This window comes from Nomascus leucogenys, chromosome 1a (genome assembly GCF_006542625.1).
Source record: "Nomascus leucogenys isolate Asia chromosome 1a, Asia_NLE_v1, whole genome shotgun sequence".
NCBI lineage: Eukaryota > Metazoa > Chordata > Mammalia > Primates > Hylobatidae > Nomascus > Nomascus leucogenys.
The window spans coordinates 5,751,996-5,772,276 of record NC_044381.1 but is presented as its reverse complement, the minus strand read 5'-3'; the positions used below and the strand labels follow the sequence as shown (position 1 = coordinate 5,772,276).

General features: G+C 38.3%; 1 protein-coding gene and 1 pseudogene across 3 annotated transcripts in view; both read right to left on the bottom strand.

Moving 5' to 3' along the window:
* The window catches only part of JAK2 (Janus kinase 2), a 147,821-nt gene that overhangs the window by 81,771 nt on the left and 45,769 nt on the right, over positions 1–20,281 (bottom strand). For all 3 annotated transcript variants that reach the window (XM_030809442.1, XM_030809533.1, XM_030809477.1), the window contains 2 exons: positions 8,703–8,820; positions 2,328–2,473 (listed from right to left, as the gene is read on the bottom strand). In XM_030809442.1, coding sequence (XP_030665302.1) covers positions 2,328–2,473; positions 8,703–8,820 — 264 coding nt within the window. The remainder of the gene's footprint in view (positions 1–2,327; positions 2,474–8,702; positions 8,821–20,281) is intronic.
* On the bottom strand, positions 8,880–12,159 carry LOC105738431 (annotated as a pseudogene).

The window sequence follows — 20,281 nt, the reverse complement described above, 5'->3', positions numbered from 1 at the left end:
AACTCTTCAAGCACTGCTAATGTGAATGTAATGTGGCATAGCTGCTTTTGAAAAGTTAAGCAGTTCCTCAAAAAGTTAAATAGTTACCATATGTTCCAAGAATTCCCCTCCTAAATATACGCACAAGAAAAAATGAAAAAAATACATCCACAAAATTACTCATATACAACTGTTCATAGCCACATTAGTCACAATAGCCAAAACATGGAAGCAGCCCACATTTTCATCAAGTGAAGAACAAATAAGCAAAATGTGGTATATCTATATAATGAAATATGATTCAGCAATAAAAAGAAATGAGGTACTGATACATTCTACAACATGAATGAACCTTGGAAACATCACACTAAGTGAAAGAAGCCAGACAAAAAAATGCCACACCACATTTTGCATGATTCTATTTATATGAAATGTTTGAGACAGGAAAATCCACGTGAACAAAAAGATAAGTGGTTTCCAGAGGCTGGGGGAAAGTGGGATGAGGACTGAATGCTAATGGGCATGGGGTTTCTTTCAGAAAGGATGAAAATGTTCTAAAATTAGATTGTGGTCATCTTTATACAACCCTGTGAATATAATACAGAATATTAAATTGTATACTTTAAATGGGTGAGATTTATGATTTGTAAATTATCTCAATAAACTCTTTTAAACTATCATGGAATCTTATATGAATGTTTAATATCTACACTATCTTTAAAGTAAAGCAGTAAAAAAAAATGATGCAGCATTTTGCATGTGTGTTTATATCTTGGCTAAGAGCATGAGTTAAAAGAATCAGATAAATACAGTTACTAAATAGTCATTAGGTTTAGGACACTAGACTAAATAATGTAGGGAGAAGAGTAATAGATGACATGATTCTCGAACTGGAAGAAACTACAATCTACATAGAAAGATTGTGCCAAGACTTTGGATGACATCATGGTTTCCAAAGCAGAAATATTCCACGATAGCATAAGTCTAGAGATGGCTTCATATTTATAACATTCATCTTCAATGGGTCAAAGCTTCTGTTCTTCAACTGTGTTGCCCTGAATTCCTTCAGTTTCTATGTAATGACATCTACGATACTCTTCCTCCAACTATGTTCTACTATAGCCTGGCATACAGCAAGTATTCAATAAATAGCTGTTGAATGAATGAATGTGGTTTTTTTTCCCTTTGGGCTTTGGAATCTTCTAGATTCCTGAGTTCCTAAAATTATACCCTATGGCCTACACCCTTGGGTTAAGGCCTAACAGACATCTGAAAGTAAAACAAGAATATTTAAAACCAAAGAGAGAAATACAGAAATTGATACTCTGCAAATTGGGTATGTAACTGTTTTGGTGACATGGCAAAGAAATGACTGAAGCCAGTTATTGGGAGAACAATTTCAAAAAAGGAAGCTTTAACCACACTCATGACGTACTCAAATTTTTAATCTAGGAAGTATGTAATATATAAAATACATATTTAGCCTTCAAACTTAAAGTCAAACCATTCGTATATATACCTTTTTAAAAAGTAGTTTTATAGCCTGTAGTGTTTCAAAAAACTATTAGCCATGACTGTCAAGTTCAATATGCAGAAGAATAATTTGAAGAATGCAGAGTTTGGATCATTTGTATAAGAATACCCTAGAGCATCTGTAAAAATTCATATTTGTGGGCTTCAACTCGGATTTACTGAATCCAAATCTCTTAGATTAGGATCCAGAAATCTTTGATTTTAACAGGCTCCCCCACATGATTCTAATGCAAATAAAATAGACACCACCATTTGGGAAATACTTATTCAGGTCATTTATATAGCCAACTGGAGGATCTACTATCGAAAAGTATGCCTCCAGGTGTTTCTTCTATTCCTCTGAACTTACCTAACCTTCTCAGAATAAATGAAATCAAATAATAGATATTTAATACCTGTGATATTTCCTGTAGTACAACTCTTTCAATAATTTCACTTTACAAAGTGTGTTTTACTCCCAAGATATAAAACTTACCCATATGATTTTTTATTACAGGTTGACTATCCCTCTTGCAAATATCTGAAATACGAAATGTTCCAAAATCCAGAACTTTTTGAATGTCAACATGATGTTCAAAGGAAATGCTTATTAGAGCATTTTGGATTAGGGGTGCTCAACTGGTAAGTTCAACGCCAATATTCCAAAATCTGGAAATATCCAAAATCTGAAACATTTCTGATTCCAAGCATTTTAGATAAGGGGTACTTAACTAGTATTACAAAATCAAAAGGCATGGGTAAACACAGAAAATATATATGAATTATATAAAATCTCTACTCACACTTATGTGTAAGGATTTGCAAAAGAAAATTACCTGATAGAGTTATAGATGGCCAGTGGGGTTTGATCATTTTCTTTGGCGATTCTCATCATATCTAACACTGCCATCCCAAGACACTCTTCCTGTGTTTCATGAGTCACAGGTACTTTTATCCATCCATGCACAAAATCATGCCGCCACTAAAACCAAAAATTTAGAAGGAAATATCTCATCGTAAGTTTCATTATCATGTTTTAATCTGTGATTATATTTTAATCATAATTTTCAGAACATACGCATTTACAAGATACAAATTGGCTAGGCTCAGCGGCTCATGCCTGTAATCCCAGAACTTTGGGAGGCCAAGGCATGAAGATCACTTGAGCCCAGGAGTTTGAGACCAGCCTGGGCAACATGGCAAGATCTCATCTCTACAAAAAATTTAAAAATTAGCCAGGCATGGTGGCACACACCTGCAGTCCCAGCTACTTGGGGGGCTGAGGTAGGAGGATCTCTTGAGCTTTGACACACCACTACACCCCAGTCTGGGTAACAGACCAAGACCCAGTCTCTAAAATAATTAATAAATAAATAAATAAATGGCATAATTAAATTCCTCCTTTAATTTTCATTCATTTTGCAATACAATTTTAATAAAAGTTCGTTTGCAAATGTTAACTGATTTACACTGGGTTCCCAATTACAGAGTACATACAACATCAACTTATTTCATTAAATGTATCTTCAAATTATACCTTCTACATAAAAATTACCTAAATTAAAGTAGATATTACTGAGTTAAGTATATACTGAACTCCAATTATGTTGGAAGCATCATACTACAAGTGGTGTTGGATACAAAGAAATAGCCATATGCCCCATAACAATGTTTTGGTCAATGGCAGACCACATATATAACGATGGTTCCAGAAGATTGTAATACTGCATTTTTACTCTACCTTTTTTATGTTTACATATGTTTAACTACACAAATACTTACCATTGTGTTACAGTTGCCTACAATATTCAGTACAGCAACATGCTATATAAGTTTGTAGCCTAGAGCAATAATAGGCTATACCATATAGACTAGGCATATACTAGGCTATAACATATAGGTTTGCATAAGTACAATACATGATATTCACAGAACAATAAAATTGCCTAACAACGTATTTCTCAGAATATATCCCCATAAGTAAGTGACACATGGCTGTATAAGATGTGGTCTCAGTCATCAAGGGGACCAAAATTTAGCTTAGAAGCTAAACAGAAGCAAATAATTATAACACCAGACATGATATAGGAAGCACCACACAAAAGCTCCTTCAGGAACTTGAAGAAAGTTAAGATTATATACAGCTGGAGTAATCAAGGCGGGTTTCATGGAAGGAGGGTTTCACAGTGTGTTTAAAAATAAAGAAATGTATGATAGATACAAAACAGGGTAAAGAAACAGAAGGAATGACACACACACAAAAGCACAAGATATGTTCAGATGCATAAACTAATTTGATTAGGGCCTGAAGTTTATGTGAAGAAATAATGTGGATTAAAATTTAGAAAAGTAAATTGGGGTCAGACTGCAGGTACCCTTGAATGACTTGAACCTAGAAACTATGGAGATCTGTTTTCATCATGTCTCTTCCATTGGCAGAGTAGTAGCAATGTTAGAAGTGCTTGAAGAAAATAAAAGTGTATTTAGGGAGGCTCTTTAAGAGGCTGGTGTATGGCTCAGATACGAAATAATAAGGATCTGATCCAGGAAACAGAAGATACTAAAAGATTCTGAAAAAAGGCTGTTAACTTTATTAACTACATATTGTATAAAGAATGAAGAAGAGAGAAACACAGAGGTTCTAAGATTTTGACCTGGAGGATTTAAGAATACAGATAAATCAGACTGAGCATGTAACAGGAAAAAGAAAAAGAAAGCAAAAGTACAAATATTCTAAACATAATACCAATTTTCTTTGTAGAAAAAAAGGTAAGAGCCATATTACCTAAAATAACAATGTGAATCAAGGTTTTAAACCAGACAAGATAAATATAGGGCCTTCTATACTCTACATCTGTATTTCTCTTCTTTTGATGTGATAACTTGTCTCATGAAATTAAAGCTTTACTGGAACCTTTTTAAACTAATTTTATTAAAAGAAACATATTTAAAAGTATATTTGCTTTTCTATTAATAAAATATAGAAGATATTTTCATATAAGAAAATAAACTATTAAGAAGCACACCATCAAATAATCAGTATCACCCAAAACAAAGGCCTAAATGTTGCTAATACAAAATTAATTCAGGGTAGGAGGCAGATTTTTGCTCAATTTTAAACACTTATTTCACCACATTTTTTAAAACAGGCAAGTAAGTTACACTGTTTAAGTAGAAGATGATCGATGACTTGGTAGATTATTTTTAATAGCCTGCCTTGGTTCCATATAGAACTAGTAGATGGGCTGGGTGCAGTGGCTCATGCCTGTAATCCCAGCACGTTGGGAGGCCAAGGCGGGCAGATGACAAGGTCAGGAGTTCGAGACCAGCCTGGCCAACATAGTGAAACCCCATCTTTACTTAAAATACAAAAAATTAGCCAGGCATAGCGGCGGGCACCTGTAATCCCAGCTACTAGGGAGGCTGAGTCAGGAGAATCACTTGAACCTGGGAAGCAGAGGTTGCAGTGAGCTGAGATCATGCCATTGCACTCCAGCCCAGGCAACAGTGGGAGACTCTGTCTCAAAAAAAAAAGAAAAGAAAAGAAAAGAAAAGAACTGGTAGATAACAAATTCTGCTCATGTGGAAATTCTATGGAAGTCATGACCAAAAGACAATAAATATATGAAAAATGAGTGATAGCAATACTAAAAACATAATGAACTATTCACTAGAGAAAAGTTACAAATGGAAGAGTCTAAAATGCCAAAACATAATAAATACTGTTTCTTAAATATTATCGTATGTACCCTCAAAAATTTCATTTAATTAAAACTACTGAAAAATTTCAGGCCAGGTATGGTGGCTCACACCCATAATCCCAGCGCTTTGGGAGGCTGAGGTAGGAGGATCATTTGAAGCCAGGTGTTTGAAACCAGCCTGGACAATAGAGCAAGACCCCATCTCCACAAAAACAAAACTAAAAAAATTAGCCAGGCATAGTGGCACACACCTGTACCTAGCTACTCAGGAGGCTGACAGGCTGAAGCAAGACAATCACTTGAGCCCAGGAGTGCAAGGCTGCAGTAAGCTATCATAGTGCCAGCCTAGTCATCAAAGACCCCCATTTCTACAAAAAAATAAAATAAGAAAGAAAACCTTTTCTCATTTGAGTAGCTGACAAAATTTGAACTTAAGAAATTTATAGCTTCATTAGCCAGGGAAATAAAAAACAGTCACAGTCACAAAATCAGAAATGATGCCAAGAACATGAGGTAAACATCCAATTGTTATTGAATAGATATGAATTAATTAAAAGTTTTTCACATGTCAGCAGTTTATTTGCTTAGCAGCCATATTTCATGACATAAAGGCAATTAATTCCCAGAGGAAACTGAATTTAAAAGGGCCATCTCACTTTTTTTATTTGCTTACCTTTTCCAAATCTGTCTTCCTACAGGTACTGTCTTAAGAACTCTAAAGACAGTTCAGTGGCTTATCTATTTTTTGGTTATTTAAAGATGTCAAGATATTCTTACACTCTGGTAATGCCACTGGTCAAATTTGTTATATATAGTCTACAACATGCATATAATATAAAATGATAACAGTACAATTTTAGAGTAATCTAAATACTATCATATTTTCTGGGCACAAATTTAGAGAAGTAAAAACATTAAAAAATAGAAAATTGCTTGTGGTACTATCTAGACATAATTTATAATTATATGGTGGAATTACCTTGCCATGCTAGATAAGACAATCCTTCCTAGAAGGATAAAATTGAGTATTCTGAAATCACCCAAAATTTTTCTGGATCAAAAATACTAGACATTGCAGTATTAATGTTAGGCTAAAGTAGCTGAACGAATAGTTTGGGAAACCTTGGCTTATAGATGGGACTTAACCAGCCTGCCCCCAAAATATACCAGCTCTGCAGCACAGGTGAAATAATATACTCGTAAAAGCAACAGAAAGTTGTAACCTCATAATATCCTATTTTCAAAAGACTATTCTTAGAAGCCTCTCTCCACCTCCCTCTCTTTTTATAATGGCTGTAGAGATAAAGGAGCTGTATAAAAAAGTAGGTTGGTGGTCAAATGATTTTCAACAAAGGTGCCAAGACCATTCAATGGAGAAAAGACAGTCTTTCAATAAATGGTGCTAGGAAAACTGGATATTCACAAGCAAAAGAAGTTGGGCCCTTACCTTCATGATAGACAAAAATTAACTCAAAATGGACCCAAGGCCTAAATGTAAGAGCTAAAATGATAAAACTCTTACAAGAAAACAGAAAGAAAGCTTCATAACATTGGATTTGGCAATGATTTCTTGGATATGACACCAAAAACATAGGAAACAAAAAATAGATAAATTAGAATACAGCCAAATTTAAAACTTTTGTCCATCAAAAGACAAGCAACAGAATGAAAAGGCAACCTAGAGAATGGGAAAAACTATCTACAAATCATGTATCTTATAAGGAGTTAAGATCCAGAATAATGATTTCTATAATACAACAACAAACAAACAACCTGATTTGAAAATGGGCAAAGGACTTGAATAGACATCTCTGCAAAGAAGATAAACAAATAGCCAACAAGCAACATCTCTGCAAAGAAGATAAACAGATGGCCAACAAGCATATGAAAAGATGTTCATGATCACTGGTTGTTAGAGAAGTATGCATCAAAATCACAATGATACCACCTCATACCCATAGAGATGGCTATTATCAAACAAAGCAAAGCATTGTTGAGGATGTTGAGAAATTGGAACACTTGTGCACTGCTGGTAGAACTGAAAAATAGTGCAGCCACTACAGAAAACAATGTAGCAGTTCCTCAAAAAAAAATTATAAATTTACCATATGATCCAGCAATTCCACTTCTGGGTATATACCGAAAAGAACTGAAAACAGGGACTCAGGGAAATATTTGTTTACCCAGGTTCACGGCAGCAACCCAAGTATCCATCAACAGATGAATGAACAAATAAAATGCAGTATACATATGCAATGGAATATTATTCAGCCTTAAAAAGGAAAGAAATTCTGGCACATGCTACAACATGGATGAACCTGGCAGACATTATGCTGAGTGAAATAAGCCAGTCAAAAAAGGACAAATGCTGTATAATTCCATTTGTATGAGGTACCTAGAAAAGGCAGATTTATAGTCAGAAAGTAGAATGGTGATTGCAAAAGGCCATTGGGAGTGGGAAATAGTGAGTTATTATTTAATGGGTATGAAGTTTCCATTTGGGAAGATGAAAAATGTTCTGGAGATGGATGGTGGTGATGGTTGTACAACAATGTATTTGTACTTAATACAAATGAACTGTACACTTAAAATGGTTAAAATGGTCATTTTTATTATATATTTCTTACCACAATAAAAATAAAGTTTGTTGGTCTCATACCCCAATAGAGAAATATTTTTCCTTTTGTTGTTCATAAACTGAACTAGCCTTACTAGGCTTCCTGTCAGAAATGCGAGCCATGAGGAGCTGTGGGCTTATTTCCTACAATATTAGCAAATCTGATTTAGAACTCCTGATACCTTGGGGATACCAAGTGCCTATTTTTACCCAAGAGCACTAATACATTTTCTTCCTTTAGTTTCTATTCCTACTAGTCTAGCAGCACATAAAAACAAGTTGTTTAATGATAAAATATTTCAATTACTGTTTAAATCAAGATGAGAGAAGAAAGCATTATGAAATACCAACACAATACAAAAATTTGACATAACTGTATTAGTGAACAAATAACTTGAATATAGTTCTTAGACTAAGTATCAACATCCAGTCACCTTCCTATAAACAGCTACACAAACTATCAGAGCTCGTTTTTTTATGTAACCTACTTTCTCTACAGTTCATTGTCCATTGTGGAAGCCTGAAATTGTTCAAAAAAATTTTTAAAAACCCTAAAGCAATGTTACTAAAATTTCAGCCACGTATGTGTACATGAATCATGTTGTAAACCTCAGTCTACACCTTGCGAAATCCTTAAAATGATCTAAAGTCCTAAAAAAAGAAATTCAAAAGGATCAATCCAAAAAAATCTTTATAAAATAGATTCTGTTATCCACAAACCATGGGATTAAAAACTAGTGCTAAAAGACTCAATTTTGTTACTTCTCTGCACCTGCTGTGCAAGACAGAACTGCAATTTTCTCATATGTGAAGTTTTTCCTGATTAAGTGACTTATTAAACAGCAAGATATTTATCATTTAACACATGTACAAGTAAGATAGTATAATCATACCTGAGCAAAGAGGTAAGACATGACAAAGTCATCAAGAAGAGGAGCTTCAGCACCTCGAGATATTCCATGCCGATAGGCTCTGTTGCTGCCACTGCAATACCAACGAGGAAAGTAAAATCTACAAGATAATAAAAACATTTGGTCAGCTTCCAAATAGTTCAAATACAAACGTACTATCTATATATAGTCACCTACAGCATACCGAAAGGTATTATCCCATACTTAGAAAACACAGCTAACAGTATTAAATATAAATTTGAGACAAAAGTATACGTGGATAACACTAATATAGGCAGAAAGTACAAGAAATGTAAGTGTAAAATCAATATACTACCTCCTTCAGTACACAAAATATAGAAGCAATAGTAGGAAACAAAAAATGTGGAAATAAAACATTAACAAAAAGTTAAAAACATAATTTAATCTAGTAACATCAGTAGAGAATCTGAAAATACTAATTTGGTATAAAAACAAATAATTGCTTCTTTGGAGAAATGGAAGTTAAAAACTTGTCCTTCAAAGAAACAAAGAATACTCTATATTGTCTTTTAGTAACACCTTTATTGAGATATAATTCACATACCATAAAGTCCACCCACTTAAAGTGTAAAATTCAATGTTTTTAGTTTATTCATAGCATTGTACAAATATCACCACAATCTAATTTTAGAACATGTGGCCTGTCTGCCTTCTTTCACTCAGCATAATGTTTTCAAGGTTCATCCACATTAGAGCATGTATCATTACTTCATTTCCTTTTATTGCCAAATTAATATTTCATTGTATGATTATACCACTTTTTCTGTATCCATTCATCGCCTGACAAATATTTGGGTTTGTTTCTATTATTTTGCTATTGTTAATAACGCTAGTATGAAGACTCATGTACACGTTTTTGTGGATATATGTTTTCATTTCTATTGCATATATATCTAGAAGTAGAATTGCTGGGTCATATGATAACTCTATGTTTACCCTTTTGAGGAATGGCCAAACTGTTTTCCAAAGTAGCAGCACCACTTTACATTCCCAACAGCAATATATTGCTTCCAAATTAGTCCAAATCCTTTAACACTTGTTATTGTTTGTCTTTTTGATTTTTGCCATGCTTTTAGACCTATTATTGTCCCATCGTGGTTTTGATTTGTATTTCTCTAATGACCAATGACGTTGGGCATCTTTTTTTGGAGGGTTTCATTTTTCCTTTTTTTTTTTAAGCCCCTAAGTTGTATGGCTTCAAAAGAGCATCAGAGAAACGTAAATGCCATTTCTGTACACTTGGTAAAGCAAAAACCAGACTCACGGCCACCGCCCTGGGCACGGCCTCAAGCTGACCCGCTGGGGGACCGCCAGCCAGTCCAGGGCCACCCCCAGGCCCCCCTGCACATACACCTGCAGGGCCGGGCCGGGGGCTTTAAGGAATTTTGTCTGCGGCTGCTTGCCAGGGGGCGGAGCACAGAGACAGGAAGCCACGTGCCCACGCGCCCCCACGCAGCAGGGCCCAGGGGCCGAGCAGGGCAACGCCAGCCGACCCACCCCGCCTCAGGTTCTGAGGGTCAGAGCACAGCCTCCGGGAACAGGTGCCTCGAGAAGCACCCTCCTAGCAGGGCCCACCTGCCCCTCGCCGGGGCCAGGCTGTGAAAGGCTGCAGCGGCTGTGCCTGCGGCGCCCGAGCTTTGGTGCAGCATTTTGGTTGAGGGGCTGGCTTCAGCCGTGGCCCCACCCCTTCCTTCCCCTTTAGTTTTGGGGAGGCCTGGGGCACAGCCTCACCCCTGGCAGCAATGCGTGTGTCCCTCCCAGGTGGGCCTGGCAAGATGGCCCCACAGCACCCCTCCAGGCCAGGCCTGCCCTCCCATCGAGAAAACGGCCTTTGGATTGAGGGAGACAAGCTGGACTTTATGACGCTAATGGGGGCGGCTGGTGGGGCCGAGGCTGGGCCTCAGCCCTGGGGGCCTCCAGGATCACACTACTCACTTCAGCAAAGAAATGGAGGGGCAGGGGTGGGGCGTAGAGGGGGCCTTTTTTTCCCCCCCTTTATTCCTTGTTTTAAATAGTTCATGCTCTTGGAGGGGAGGACTAGACACAGGTGTAGAAATTTCGGCCAGTCTTACGTGAAGGAAGTCACCCCTCGTCCCGGGGATGGGGCCGCCGGCCGAGACCCTGCAGTCTATGTCCTGGCTTCCAGCCAGCGTCTGGCCCTGGGCCGCTGTGGGTGGGCCCAAAGGGACTCACACAAGCTCGCGCCCCAAGGGGACGCACGGAGGAGATTCAGGGGGAAGAAACAGCAGCATTTGGTTTCATCGCCCACTTCCATCTCTGCAGGCTCCATGATGGGCACTGGAGTGGCCGGCCGTGGGGTCGTCCGCGTTCAGCTACCCCTTGGTGGTGTTCAGCGCCTGGTTTTTGCTGTGCGGCTGATCTTTGTCCCGAAGCTGAGGCTGGGAGGGCAGGGCGGTGTGGACAGTGCTGATGGGGGTCGCCAAGGGCTTCCCGGGCCAGTCCTACACAGAGTCGAACACGAAGCCGCTTCGGTCGAAAAGGTAGCTGGAGAGCTTCCGCAGGTAGTCATAGTCAGGCTTCTCAAAGTCCAGGCACCGCATGTAGTGCAGGTACGTAGCCATCTCCTCCGGGAAGTTCTCGCAGAGCACTTCGATGGGCGTGGCGCGCTTGGTGTCCCCGATCTTCCGTACCGTTCATGATCGTGTCAGCCTTGAGCCCCTGCTAGGGGAGGCTGTTGCACAGGAAGTACATGAACATATGGCCCAGCACCTCCAGGTTGTTGCAGTGGCTCTGCTCCTTGCCCAGGTGCATGTTGATGCTCATGTAGCACGCCGTGTCTGTCACTCTTGTGCTGGCGGCATGGGATGTGCTTCTTGGTCTCAGGGCCAATGTACCCCTTGGCCAGACCCAAGTCGATAATGTGGATGGCGTGCTGCTGCTTGGTCCCTGGGCGCCCCACCAGGAAGTTCTCGGGCTTCACATCCTGGTAAATGAGGTTCTTGGTGTGCACATAATCCATGCGCGTGATCAGCCGGATGGCGATCAGGAGCACCGTCTTGGGCGTGAAGGTCGAACAGGTCCTCCAGGCTGTAGTAGGTAGTAGACCTGCGGGACGCCCTCTATGGCGCTGAGCTGCTTGTAGAACCAGTACCCAGGTGCAGCTGCGGGGTCCGGGATTTGATCAACTCCAATTTGATAGCCACGTATTTGTTTGTATAGAGATTCTTTCCTTGGCTCCGCCATGGCCAGGCTGCGGGCAGCGTCTGGGCGGCCGGCCAGGCTTCAGCAGCGCGGCGCGGACCCGTGCTCCGGCCCCTCTCCCGCTAGTACTCGGGCACCCACTCGGGCCCCGCTGCAGCTCCTGCGCCACCTGGGCCAGCCTCCCCATGTTAAGGGTGGAACGCGCCTGGCGCACCACGCTCCCGGGCGCCGGCTCAGGGGCCCACCTGTTGGGCATCTTTTTACATGCTTATTGGCCCTTTGTATATCTTATTTCGAAAAATGTCTATTCAAGTCCCTTGCCTACTTTTTAAATTGTCATTGTGTTGTTGAGCTGTAAGAATTCTTTTATATTCTGGAGATAAGACAGTTATCAGATATATGATTCCCAAACATTTTCTTCCATTTTGTGGGTTGTCTTTTCACATTTTTGATAGTGTCCTTTGACGCACAGATGTTTTTAACTTTGATAAAGCCTAACTTAACTATTTTTCTTTTGTCACTTGAGCTTTTGGTGTCATATCTAAGAAACCACTGCCTAATCTAAGTACACGAAGACTTCTGTGTTTCTTCTTGGAGTTTTAATAAGTTTAGCTCTTATATATAGGCCTATGATCCACTTTAAGCTTTTTTTTTTGTATATAGTGTGAAGTTGATTGTCTTACTTCATTAGTTTACATATGGATATCCAGTTGTCCCAGCACTGTTAGTTAAAAAGACTATTCTTTGCCCATGAATTGTCTTGGCACCCTGATCAAAAATCAGTTACCATCAATGTGAGAAATTACATTGATACTGTCAATTCCTTTCCATTAATCTGTATATTCATCCTTTAGTATCACATTGTCTTGATTACAGTCGTTTTGTAATAAATTTTGTAATTAGGAAGTGTAAGTCTTCAAACTTTGTTCTTTTTTCAAGATTATTTTAGCTATGCTAAGTCCCTTTGCTTTTTATATAAATTTATGATTAACTTGTCAATTTCTGCAATAAAGACATTTAGGATTTCAGTAGGAATAGCATTGAACATACAGATCAATTAAGGAGTATTGCCATCTTAAAAATATGAAGTCCTCTATGAGATATCTTTCCATTTATTTAGGTGTTTCCTTAATTTCTTTCAATGATGTTTTATATTTCTCAGTGTATACATTTTACACTTCTTTCATTAAGTTTATTCCTAAAAATTTGTTATGCTATTGTTAATGAAATTTTTTTAATTTCATTTTTGGATTGTTCTTTGTGTATAGAAATATAACTGATTTTTATATATTGATCTTCTATTCTGCAACTGACCTGAACTCATGTATTAGTTCTAATAGTTTTTTTATTAATTCCTTAGGATTTTTAATATGCAAGATCATGTAATCTGTGAATACACAATCATCCTTTGGTATCTATGTAGTACTAGTTCCAGAACCTCCCACACATACCAAAATCTGCAAATGCTCATGTTCCTGATATACAATGGCATAGTATTTGCATATAACCTGTGCACATCCTTCAGTATAATTTAAAATCTCTAGACTATTTATAATACCTAATACAATGTAAATGTTATGTAAATAATTGTTATACTGTATTCTTTAGGGAATAATGACAAGAAAAAGTCTGTACATGTTCAGTACAAGCACAACTTTCTTTCCAAGTATTTTCAATCTGCGGTTGGTTTAATCCATGGATGTGAAACCCATGGATACAGCGGGATGACTACAGTTTTACTTCTTATTTTCCAATATAAATGCCTTTTATTTCTTTTTCTTGCCTAATTTCCCTACCCTGAATCTACAGTATAGTGTTAAATCAAAGTGGTAAGAGTAGCAATCCTCATCTCACTCCTGATCATAGGGAGAAGGCATTCAGTCTTTCACCATTAAGTATGACCTTACTTTTGGATTTTTTATAGATGCCCTTTAACAAATTGAGGAAGTTCCTTGCCATTCCTATTGTGTTAAGTTTTTTTTATAATGATGGGATGCTGGATTTTATCAACTACTTTTTTCTGTGTCTCTTGGGATGATCATGTGGTTTTGGTCATTTATTCTATTAATGTGGTGTATTACATTGATTGATTTTTGGAAGTTACACTAACCTTGTATTTCCTGGGATAAATCCCACCTGGTCATGGTATTTAATCGTTTTATAAACACACAGAGCATTCCTAATCTGAAATCTGAAATCCGAAATGCTCCAAAATCCAAAACCTTTAGAGCACTAACCGGATGTGCAAAAGAAATACTCATTAGAGCCTTTCAGACTTTAGATTTTTATATTAGGTATGTTCAACCAGTGTATACTCTGCAAATATTCTAATATCCAAAAAAAATACAAAATCCAAAACATTTCTGGTCCCAAGCATTTCAGTTAAGACTTATTCAAGCTGTATTGCTGGATTCGGTTTGCGAGTATTTTGTTGATTTTCTACCTACAACATTGGTCTGTAGTTTTGTTTTCTTCTAGACATCTTTGTCTGAATTTGTTATCAGGGTAATACTGAACTCACAGAAAGAGTTGGGAAATCCTCCTTCCTTTTCTATTTTTTGTGAATAACTAGTAATAATTCTTTTAATGTGTGACAGAATTCACAAGTGAAGCCACTTGGGCCTGGGCTTTTATAAAAATTGCTAATTTGATTTCTTTAATTGTCATAGACCTATTCAAACTTTCTTTCTTTTAGCAGTCCCTATAACTTGTGTCTTTCTAGGAACTTGTCCATTTCATCTTGATCCTCTAATTTGTTGGCATTAAAAACACTGTATCCATTAAACAATTAATGTATATGAAGAACTATTTAACAAAAGAACAAATCATTAATGGCCTTTTCAAAAAATTCTCAGCATCACTAGTTATGAGAATAATGAATAGTTGTAACTACATGCTGAAGCCAGCAATCTCATATTCATTATTCTCAAAACTAGTGACGCTATTTATTCATGTACATTAAGTAATTGTTTAATGGATACAGTGTCTTTAATTTTATACTAATAAGAATATTAACCTTTTGATTACTTGATTTGTTGAAACTATCTTTACAATTTGCCTCTATTATTATACTTTAAGTTTTAGGGTACATGTGCACAACGTGCAGGTTAGTTACATATTTATACATGTTCCATGTTGGTGTGCTGCACCCATTAACTCATCATTTAACATTAGGCATATCTCCTATTGCTATCCCTCCCCCCTCCCCCGACCCCACAACAGGCCCGGTGTGTGATGTTCCCCTTCCTGTCTCCATGTGTTCTCATTGTTCAATTCCCACCTAAGAGTGAGAACATGCGGTGTTTGGTTTTTTGTCCTTGTGATAGTTTGCTGAGAATGATGGTTTCCAGCTTCATCCATTTCCCTACAAAGGACGTGAATTCATCATTTTTTATGGCTGCATAGTATTGCATGGTGTATATGTGCCACATTTTCTTAATCCAGTCTATCATTGTTGAACATTTGGCTTGGTTCCAAGTCTTTGCTATTGTGAATAGTGCTGCAATAAACATACGTGTGCATGTGTCTTTATAGCAGCATGATTTATAATCCTTTGGGTATATACCCAGTAATGGGGTGGCTGAGTCAAATGGTATTTCTAGTTCTAGATCCCTGAGGAATCACCACACTGACTTCCATAATGGTTGAACTTGTTTACAGTCCCACCAACAGTGTAAAAGTGTTCCTATTTCTCCACATCCTCTCCAGCACCTGTTGTTTCTTGACTTTTTAATGATGGCCATTCTAACTGGTGTGAGATGGCATCTCATTGTGGTTTTGATTTCTATTTCTCTGATCAGTGATGATGAGCATTTTTTCATATGTCTTTTGGCTGCATAAATGTCTTCTTTCAAGAAGTGTCTGTTCATATCCTTCGCCCACTTGTTGATGCGGTTGTTTGCTTTTTCTTGTAAATTTGTTTGAGTTCATTGTAGATTCTGGATATTAGCCCTTTTTCAGATGAGTAGATTACAAAAATGTTCTCCCATTCTGTAGGTTGCCTGTTCACTCTGATGGTAGTTTCTTTTGCTGTGCAGAAGCTCTTTAGTTTAATTAGATCCCATTTGTCAATTTTCGCTTTTGTTGCCATTGCTTTTGGTGTTTTGGACATGAAGTCCTTGCCCATGCCTATGTCCTGAATGGTATTGCCTAGGTTTTCTTCTGGGTTTTTATGGTTTTAGGTCTAACATTTAAGTCTTTCATCCATCTTGAATTAATTTTTGTATAAGGTGTAAGGAAAGGATCCAGTTTCAGCTTTCTACATATGGCTAGCCAGTTTTCCCAGCACCATTTATTAAAAAGGGAATTGTTTCCCCATTTCTTGTTTTTGTCAGGTTTGTCAAAGATCAGCTGGTTGCAGATATGCAGCATTATTTCTGAGGGCTCTGTTCTGTTCCATTGGTCTACATCTCTGTTTTGGTACCAGTACCATGCTGTTACTGTACCAGTACCAGTTACTGCACCTTGTAGTATAGTTTGAAGTCAGGTAGCGTGATGCCCCCAGTTTTGTTCTTTTGGCTTAGATTGACTTCACAATGCAGGCTCTTTTTTGGTTCCATATGAATTTTAAAGTAGTTTTTTCCAATTCTGTGAAGAAAGTCATTGGTAGCTTGATGGGGATGGCATTGAATCTATAAATGACCTTGGGCAGTATGGCCATTTTCATGATATTGATTCTTCCTACCCATGAGCATGGAATGTTCTTCCATTTGTTTGTATCCTCTTTTATTTCATTGAGCAGTGGTTTGTAGTTCTCCTTGAAGAGGTCCTTCATGTCCCTTGTAAGCTTGACTCCTAGGTATTCTCTTTGAAGCAACTGTGAATGGGAGTTCACTCATGATTTGGCTCTCTGTTTGTCTGTTATTGGTGTATAAGACTGCTTGTGATTTTTGTACATTGATTTTGTATCCTGAGACTTCGCTGAAGTTGCCTATCAGCTTAAGGAGATTTTGGGCTGAGACGATGGGGTTTTCTAGATATACAATCATGTCATCTGCAAACAGGGACAATTTGACTTCCTCTTTTCCTAATTGAATACCCTTTATTTCCTTCTCCTGCCTGACTGCCCTGGCCAGAACTTCCAACACTGTTGAATAGGAGTGGTGAGAGAGGGCATCCCTGTCTTGTGCCAGTTTCCAAAGGGAATGCTTCCAGTTTTTGCCCATTCAGTATGATATTGGCTGTGGGTATGACACAGATAGCTCTTATTATTTTGAGATACATCCCATCAATATCTAATTTATTGAGAGTTTTTAGCATGAAGCATTGTTGAATCTTGTCAAAGACCTTTTCTGCATCTATTGAGATAATCATATGGTTTTTGCCGTTGGTTCTGTTTATATGCTGGATTACATTTATTGATTTGCGTATGTTGAACCAGCCTCACATCCCAGGGATGAAGCCCACTTGATCATGGTGGATAAGCTTTTTGATGTGCTGCTGAATTCGGTTTGCCAGTATTTTATTGAGGATTTCTGCATCGATGTTCATCAGGGATATTGGTCTAAAATTCTCTTTTTTCGTTGTGTCTCTGCCAGGCTTTGGTATCAGGATGATGCTGGCCTCATAAAATGAGTCAGGGAGGATTCCCTCTATTTCTATTGATTGGAATAGTTTCAGAAGGAATGGTACCAGTTCCTCCTTGTACCTCTGGTAGAAGTCAGCTGTGAATTCATCTGGTCCTGGACTTTTTTTGGTTGGTAAGCTATTAATTATTGCCTCAATTTCAGAGCCTGTTATTGGTCTATTCAGAGATTCAACTTCTTCCTGGTTTAGTCTTGGGTGGGTGTATGTGTCCAGGAATCTATCCATTTCTTCTAGATTTTCTAGTTTATTTGCATAGAGGTGTTTATAGTATTCTCTCATGGTAGTTTGTATTTCTGTGGGATCGGTGGTGATATCCCCTTTATCATTTTTTATTGCATCTATTTGATTCTTCTCTCTTTTCTTCTTTATTAGTCTTGCTAGGGGTCTATCAATTTTGTTGATCTTTTCAAAAAACCAGCTCCTGGATTCATTGATTTTTTTGGAAGGGTTTTTTGTGTCTCTATTTCCTTCAGTTCTGCTCTGATCTTAGTTATTTCTTGCCTTCTGCTAGCTTTTCAATGTGTTTGCTCTTGCTTCTCTAGTTCCTTTAATTGTGATGTTAGGGTGTCAATTTTAGATCTTTCCTGCTTTCTCTTGTGGGCATTTAGTGCTATAAATTTCCCTCTACACACTGCTTTGAATGTGTCCCAGAGATTCTGGTGTGTTGTGTCTTTGTTCTCGTTCGTTTCAAAGAACATCTTTATTTCTGCCTTTATTTCGTTATGTACCCAGTAGTCATTCAGGAGCAGGTTGTTCAGTTTCCATGTAGTTGAGCGGTTTTGAGTGAGTTTCTTAATCCTGAGTTCTAGTTTGATTGCACTGTTGTCTGAGAGACAGTTTGTTATAATTTCTGCTCTTTTACATTTCCTGAGGAGTGCTTTACTTCCAACTATGTGGTCAATTTTGGAATAGGTGTGGTGTGGTGCTGAAAAGAATGTATATTCTGTTGATTTGGGGTGGAGAGTTCTGTAGATGTCTATTAGGTCCGCTTGGTGCAGAGCTGAGTTCAATTCCTGGATATCCTTGTTAACTTTCTGTTTCGTTGATCTGTCTAATGTTGACATGGGGGTGTTAAAGTCTCCCATTATTATTGTGTGGGAGTCTCTTTGTAGGTCTCTAAGGACTTGCTTTATGAATCTGGGTGCTCCTGTATTGGGTGCATATATATTTAGGATAGTTAGTTCTTCTTGTTGAATTGATCCCTTTACCATTATGTAATGGCCTTCTTTGTCTCTTTTGATCTTTGTTGGTTTAAAGTCTGTTTTATCAGAGACTAGGATTGCAACCCCTGCCTTTTTTTGTTTTCCATTTGCTTGGTAGATCTTTCTCCATCCCTTTATTTTGAGCCTATGTGTGTCTCTGCAAGTGAGATGGGTTTCCTGAATACAGCACACTGATGGGTCTTGACTCTTTATCCAGTTTGCCAGTCTGTGTCTTTTAATTGGAGCATTTAGCCCATTTACATTTGAGGTTAATATTGTTATGTGTGAATCTGATGCTGTCATTATGATGTTAGCTGGCTATTTTGCTCGTTAGTTGATGCAGTTTCTTCCTAGCCTCGATGGTCTTTACAATTTGGCATGTTTTTGCAGTGGCTGGTACTGGTTGTTCCTTTCCATGTTTAGTGCTTCCTTCAGGAGCTCTTTTAGGGCAGGCCTGGTGGTGACAGAATTTCTCAGCATTTGCTTGTCTGTAAAGCATTTTATTTCTCCTTCACTTATGAAGCTTAGTTTGGCTGGATATGAAATTCTGAGTTGAAAATTCTTTTCCTTAAGAATGTTGAATATTGGTCCCCACTCTCTTCTGGCTTGTAGAGTTTCTGCCAAGAGGTCAGCTGTTAGTCTGATGGGCTTCCCTTTGTGGGTAACCCGACCTTTCTCTCTGGCCGCCCTTAACATTTTTTCCTTCACTTCAACTTTGGTGAATCTGACAATTATGTGTCTTGGAGTTGCTCTTCTCAAGGAGTATCTTTGTGGCATTCTCTGTATTTCCTGAATTTGAATGTTGGCCTGCCTTGCTAGATTGGGGAAGTTCTCCTGGATAATATCTTGCAGAGTGTTTTCCAACTTGGTTCCATTCTCCCCATCACTTTCAGGTACATCAATCAGATGTAGATTTGGTCTTTTCACATAGTCCCATATTTCTTGGAGGCTTTGTTCATTTCTTTTTATTCTTTTTTCTCTAAACTTCCCTTCTCGCTTCATTTCATTCATTTGATCTTCTATCACTGATATACCCTTTATTCCTATTGATCGAATTGGCTACGGAGGCTTGTGCATTCGTCACGTAGTTCTTGTGCCTTGGTTTTCAGCTTCATCAGGTCCTTTAAGGACTTCTCTGCATTGGTTATTCTAGTTAGCCATTCGTCTAATTTTTTTCAAGGTTTTTAACTTCTTTGCCTTGGGTTCAAACTTCCTCCTTTAGCTCAGAGTAGTTTGATCATCTGAAGCCTTCTTCTCTCAACTCATCAAAGTCATTCTCCATCGAGCTTTGTTCCGTTGCTGGTGAGGGGCTACATTCCTTTGGAGGAGGAGAGGTGCTCTGATTTTTACAGTTTCCAGTTTTTCTGCTCTGTTTTTTCCCCATCTTTGTGGTTTTATCTACCTTTGGTCTTTGATGATGGTGACGTACAGATGGGGTTTTGGTGTGGATGTCTTTTCTGTTTGTTAGTTTTCCTTCTGACAGTCAGGACCCTCAGCTGCAGGTCTATTGGAGTTTGCTGGAGGTCCACTCCAGACCCTGTTTGCCTGGGTATTAGCAGCGGAGGCTGCAGAACAGCGGATACTGGTGGG